At 45.2% G+C, this 6,212-nt stretch overlaps 1 protein-coding gene across 1 annotated transcript in view; it reads right to left on the bottom strand.

Annotated features, from left to right (window-relative positions):
- Positions 1-4,095: 4,095 nt before the first annotated feature.
- Positions 4,096-6,212, bottom strand: part of LOC109302405 (regucalcin-like) — a 31,858-nt gene continuing 29,741 nt past the window's right edge. Inside the window, exons 6-7 of the mRNA XM_019523970.1 lie at positions 5,821-5,975; positions 4,096-4,434 (exon numbers count right to left, since the gene is read on the bottom strand). Of these exons, the coding sequence (XP_019379515.1) occupies positions 4,384-4,434; positions 5,821-5,975 (206 nt within the window). The 3' untranslated portion in view covers positions 4,096-4,383. The remainder of the gene's footprint in view (positions 4,435-5,820; positions 5,976-6,212) is intronic.

Below are 6,212 nucleotides of genomic sequence, written 5' to 3'. Positions count from 1 at the left end.
GCACAACTATCACGGATATGCAATTCAGACAGGCCCAGATCTGGTCACTGAGCAGCTAAAACTGGAGAGCTGACTGGTTTTCTTTGTGTGTGTGTTCTAGTTCCCCATTTCTCTCACTGTGCAAACTGTGCAATGGAAGTGCACGCAGGAAACAAGGGAACTACTCCACCTGCTGTTTACACAGTCTGCTTGGCACACGCCCCAGCTCAGTGCAAGCATGCAGAGAGCTAAGGGCTTGAAAAAAAATCTCCTGTTCAGAGTTTCCTAGGCTTCTGGAGAGAGAACCATGCCCTGGCTTTTGATGATGGTGTGAAGTTGCTCTCCAGCTTGGGAAAGAAGAGAAAATATCTCCCCCTTCCCACCCATGTGGACTGATGTGCAAGAAAGTTCTAGATATTAAAATCCAAACTGTGAGTTCCTCTGAGGAGCTGAACTTCTTAGGTTACTACCGCTTTTCCCATGGCAGAATGGAATTTTTCCTCCCCCCCCTCAATATGTATTTATTTAAATCAGAGGCTCAGATCTACTAGTTCTAAAGACTTGAAGGACCAGAAGTAACCAGAAGTTCAGTTCATTAACTGTAGATCAGTGATTCTCAGCCAGGGAGCTGTGGCACCCTGGGGTGCTACAAGATCCGTTTAAGGATGCTGTGCTGCCCTGATACCAGGTGGAACTGCTCCGCTGCCGCTCCCACTTTGTCCTGTCCCAGTCCCCACACACGTACATCCTTGTTTTTCTGTGCAGTTCCCAGGCTGTTCACACCTCAACACCTGGCTGCCTTTCTCCTCCTTACAGAGCTAAGTACAGTACTGACCCTCACAGCTGCTGCTCCTCTTGTCAGCTTTGCTTCTTTACAGCCTCCATCCAAGCCCAAACCCAGGAAAGACTCTTATGCTATGACAGCTCAGCAGCCTCTGCAACAGAGCTACCTCTATGCTTCCCGGCACCCGCAGGGCTCAGCAGTGCCAGATCCAGCCGAGTCTCTCCCTGCTGTAACCAGGGCAGTACTGAGGCTGGCCCTGGCAGAGCGCGGGTGCCCCTTTGCTGGTTCATTGCACCCCTGTCCCACACAGGGACTAGAGTTGGAAGGACTGGGCAGCGTGGTTCCCCAGAGCTTCCCCTATTTGCCACCACCAATTGCACTTGTTTTGACAGGGGGAGCAAGGTGCACTGGTTCTATGGAGCAGTGACTCAGAGGTTGCCCCATTGCCGGTCCAGTTCTTGGGACAAGGATGCCCAGTAGCAGCTGAAGGAGGAGAGATGTGTCCTTACAGGGGAAGCTGAAGTCCACTGGCAACTAGGAAAGTTGTTTGATCTGAGCACAAGATGTGGGAGCCCACACTTGGGAGTGGGGGTGCAGGTTAAGCCATGAATGGTGCTGCCCTGCTCTGGCCAGTGCCAAGCACAGGGAGGAAAAGCAGAAAGTCCCAGAAATAGGATTCTGCCAAAAGGCAGCCTCCCCTTTCATTAACCAAAGCTCATAAAGGTCCTAAGAGGCAGGAGCACTGAGGGCAGAAGACAGCTCCAGAAGATCCCATCCTTAGTAAAGTACATAGTAGATCTTCCTGGTTAGACAAAGGAAATACCAAAGTTATCTTAAAGGCAATGCTTAGTTGTGTGGCAAAGCATTAAAGGTGTTTTGCTACAGCTCCAGGTTTATGAGTTTAGTCTTTGCTCTGGATTCAGGTCAAGGGCCACATCTCCAGTCAAATCACCTATACAGAGGTAACTGAGGAATCCAAGGAAGCCAGATATGGAGCTAGCCACATCATTCCTTTGTGTGCCATTGACTACAGAAACTGATGCTTCTTCACCAGCCCATCCTTCTTAGCTGCAAGGCTCAGCAGGACATTTGACCTTTACTTAGTTGAATGGTGCCCAACGACATACTACATACCTTACAAGGAGCAGAGCAGATAACTTCCCGTAAAAGCTTCCTGCTTTATATAGCATACAACCTACAATTAAATGCACTGAATGAGGGTGAGAGGGGGCGGGCTGGCTGGGCTGGACAAGATTAAATAAATAAGATTATGTCACAGCCCAGGTACTTTATGAAAACTTCTTACAGTTAACTGTTTTTCCTCTCTTTTTCTCTCATGCATTGTGGCAGGGGTGAGTTTAGGAGGAATATAAATGAGATCAAGGTACTGTCTCACAGAAGAGATTCCGGGAAACCTTGCCATGTGTAGGTATTGGCATCCAATATAATGCACTGATGCTAGTGAGAAGAGACAAACAGAATGAGGTCAAAGCAGACAACTATGGGAGAATGAAGAGACTGAGTATAATAATGCCAGGAGAAACCTGGACATAGATGTCAGTCCTTCAGGACAAAGACAAGAATGCAATATGCAGAGTGTTGGGGGGCTATTAAAGAAATGAAGGGCACTGCACATTAGTGTGACTGTTGGCAGGTTGAGAGATCAAGGGAGAAGAGAATGCAAAACAAAAGGAAAGGGGAATGTGGAAATAAAGGAAGAGAGACAATAAGTATAGAGGAAAAGAGATGTCAGGTCTGCAATAGGAAGAAAAGAAGGGAGGTGGGGAAAGATAACGCTAGGGTATTTGTCTACTGCTTATTTACAGGGCCAGGCAACACTAATATCAAGGAGCTTTGCACCTGTTCTTTCAATACTATGTCCTGAATCAGAAAGGAGCATGGGCAAGTTAGTACAATACTGCATACATGCCCACAGGCTCTGTGTCTTAAGACAAAGTATGTGCAGCATTATTTTAAGGTAACTACTGCTTCTGGCTCGGGAGGAAGTATACACAGAACAAATGTGTCTCACAGTAGGCACATCTACACATGCAATTAATGCACCTGAATTTTCTCTGCAGAAAATTCAGGCTCATTAAAGTGCTCCCAGGCACAGGTCTACATGTGCGCCCACATCAGAAGTAAATTGCACCCAACGGTCAAGGGTTGCTCCAGCCCTGCTCTTCCCCCCTGAAGCAGCCAGGGGGAGCTCCAGGCTCCTCTGGGTGCCAGACCCTAGATGTCCCAGTTCAGTGGGCAGCTCCCTGCCACCTGCAGAGAGAAGGGCAGGCCCCGAGCCCCGGGGGACAGGGAGAGCTGTCTCAGCTCAGCGGGCAGCTTCCTGCCAGCCCTGCACAAATCAAGATCCAACTCAACCTCCACAGAGCAGAGAGAGTTATCCCATCTCCCGGGCAGCTGCCTCCCAGCCACATGGAGACTGGGATGTATTCTGATCTCCACATGGCTGGGAGGCATCTGCCCAGCTGCTGGGACAGTTCTCTCAGCCAGCTGGAGATTGGGTTGCATCCGGATCTCCATGTGGCTGGGAGGCAGTGTCCTGCTGAGCCAGGACAGCTCTCCCTACTCACCATGACCCGCTTCTGCCCAGGCTGACCAGGAGCAATTTGCAGGACCTAATACTGGTACTAATTCTAGTACTTTTATCTACAAAAAATGGCACATTATACTAATCTACTGTACAGCAATTGCTGTGCAAATGTAGATGGTGACACTTTACTCTACATTACATTAGTCTTGTGCAGACACACCCAATATGGTGCTGTATGGCAACATGATTAATCTGTATAAATCCAAGAGATCTATCCAGTTGTGCCTGTGTGCATGAATCCTCTGACTAGAAGACTGACTAAAGCAGCAGTTTCCAATAGAAAAGCTATCCCTGTATCTCAGGAACTAGTTTTATGCTGATTGACTGTGCGTTCATGTTTGTACAGTGTTTCCAGGGCATTTGTTTTCAAAAGAAAAAAACTTTATGCAAACTTTGTAACATGCTTGTATAATTTATTTTCAAAAGCACACTATGTGGCCTAAATTAAAGACAAAGCAGGACTAATAACAAGCAACGTGACCAAAGATCAACAGTAAGGCAAAATAAAGAACTAAAAACTGAGAGGTACGATTGGCAAAAATAGGTTCCTGTTAGGAATCCAAAAGCAGAGGTGCAGTTTAGTTAGCACATTTCCAAAAGTTTACTAAAATCAGAGTGTGTCATTACAGTTAATTCATTAAAATAAACCAAGCATCTGAGCTATACAAATATTAACAGCCAGAACTTGCCAGAAACTGGGGTGGAGGGGACCTAGGAAATTTGCAATATATGATAAAGGAGGATAATGCAATATAATATAATAAAATAATTAAATGTGTACACATTTTAACAATTTGTTCCCACATCTAATGTTACCTCATTTATCTGCTTTTGCTAAAATTCTGTTGTACCTTGCTGTGATTCCAAACTGAAAGAAGAATGTACTTCTAAACTGTAAAGAAAGCAGGTTTCCAGATATGCATAGAAAATTACAACTTGTTGAACTTTTCTTTTCCCAAAACTCTCCTGCAAGTGTCATGCCTTTATTTTGTTTGTTATGCAGAGTGACTATTTAAGCAGCATATAAATACTGGGCAGTTCCTTTCACACCAAGGCCAGTTATCTGTTTAATAAAAAAAAAGAAAAAGAAAAGATGACTCCTTAGTTGTTCTGGAAACATTCCTACCTAATATAATCAAACTATTCACCTCATTAACCTCTCCATACCCCAAAAAGGACTTTACATCAAGAAGAACTGGTTAAATCCAAAAAAAAGAGGTTACTCTATGAAGTTAATTACAGTCTTTTCATTTGCATGAAAGATTCTTCAATGGGACAGTGATAAGTAGTAGTAAAAAATTTCTAAGTTTAATTGCCATTAATAAAACAGAATTAACTTAGTCTTCTGTTCTATAAAGTACCCAACTATGGTGCTTAAATGGCCCCTTCCCTACATTTTCTAAGCACCTTCTTGCTTTTATTCTATTTATCTTAACACTACCATTCTGAAATAAGATAATATCTCCATTTTGCAGTCAGAGACCTGACACAGGGGGTGTGTCTACAAGTGCAATTAATGTGCAGTAAGGTTACTGCGCAGTAAAATAAGGTGCAGGAAACTGCACTGGGAACATGTCTACACGTGCACCCTGCCAGGTGCAGAGTTGCTCCCAACAGCAGCCGATATGCCCAAGGCTGCTTCTGATCCACTCTGCCTCCTGCACCAACCAGGCAAGTGCTGATCCTAACATGCATGGGGCCAGGAGAGATGTGCCAGGTGCAGAGGCAGCTGTCTTCTGGCCCTGTGCACACAGGTCCCTATGTGCATGGGGCTGGGAGACAGCTGCCCCTACAGCCAGAACAGCTCCCCTCACGTGGGGGAGCAGTAGCCCCCTATATGTGTGGTTCTGCACAGTAGCTACTGCACAGTTAATCTACTACCTGTATCTACAGGTAGCAGCCAACCATGCAATAGACTAATTTACTGCACAGCAAATGCTGCACATATGTAGATGGTGACACTGTACCATGCAGTAGATTAGTCTACTGTGCAGGAAAGCGTCTTGTGTAGACATACCCAGTGAAATGAAAACCCAGATCCTCAGAAATATTTAGGCACCTGACACCCACTGAAATTAGAAATTGCCAAAACTTGATCCCTCTAAGCCGCAGGGGCAGGCAATTATTTTGGGCAGAGGGCCACTTACTGAGTTTTGGCAAGCCATCAAGGGCTGCATGACAGGCAACCCAGAGCAGATAAATATTAATTTTCTAAATTTTTAGGGGCCCCATGGGCTGGATAGAATGAGTAAAGAGTAAAGTTTGCCACACTGATCTAATAAGAAATAAGGGCCAAAACATTGAACAAACAACTGGCGGACATAAAACTTCCAGAACAATTACCACCACAATTGCCATTAGATCTAGGCCAGATGGGCTAGATTCTAATCTCTGCTAACAAACCTAAAACACTCACTTCTTTTAGCTGAAAGAAACAAAATTTAATCACCTTGAAAATCTCTCCTGCCTGAGGTTCCTTTGCCAAAGCCTCCTTGTCCAACCCATCATAGGCAGAAGTCACGTACATTTCTGAATAGTCTTTTCCACCAAAGCAGCACGAAGTGATTCTTGAAGCTGGCAGCTTCACTGTTTGGATTCGTTTCCCTGAGGAAAAACAGCATTTCCTTTGTTTACATTTTTAGGGCAAAATGTAATGCATTATTTGCTGCTAACACCCCTGAAAGAAGGGGTCATCACCAGGGAGGGCTATTCTGCAGTTGCTTAGGGATGTAGGGGGGTAGTTAGGAAGGCCAAGGCAGAGATGGAACTGGGACTAGCTTCCCAGATTAAGGACAATAAGAAGTCCTTTTTTAAATACATAGGGGGTAAGAAGAAGGTCCC

This window comes from Gavialis gangeticus, unplaced genomic scaffold, assembly GCF_001723915.1.
Source record: "Gavialis gangeticus isolate Ggan-Ray unplaced genomic scaffold, GavGan_comp1, whole genome shotgun sequence".
Classification (NCBI taxonomy): domain Eukaryota; kingdom Metazoa; phylum Chordata; order Crocodylia; family Gavialidae; genus Gavialis; species Gavialis gangeticus.
This window is presented reverse-complemented; position numbering and strand designations above follow the sequence as displayed.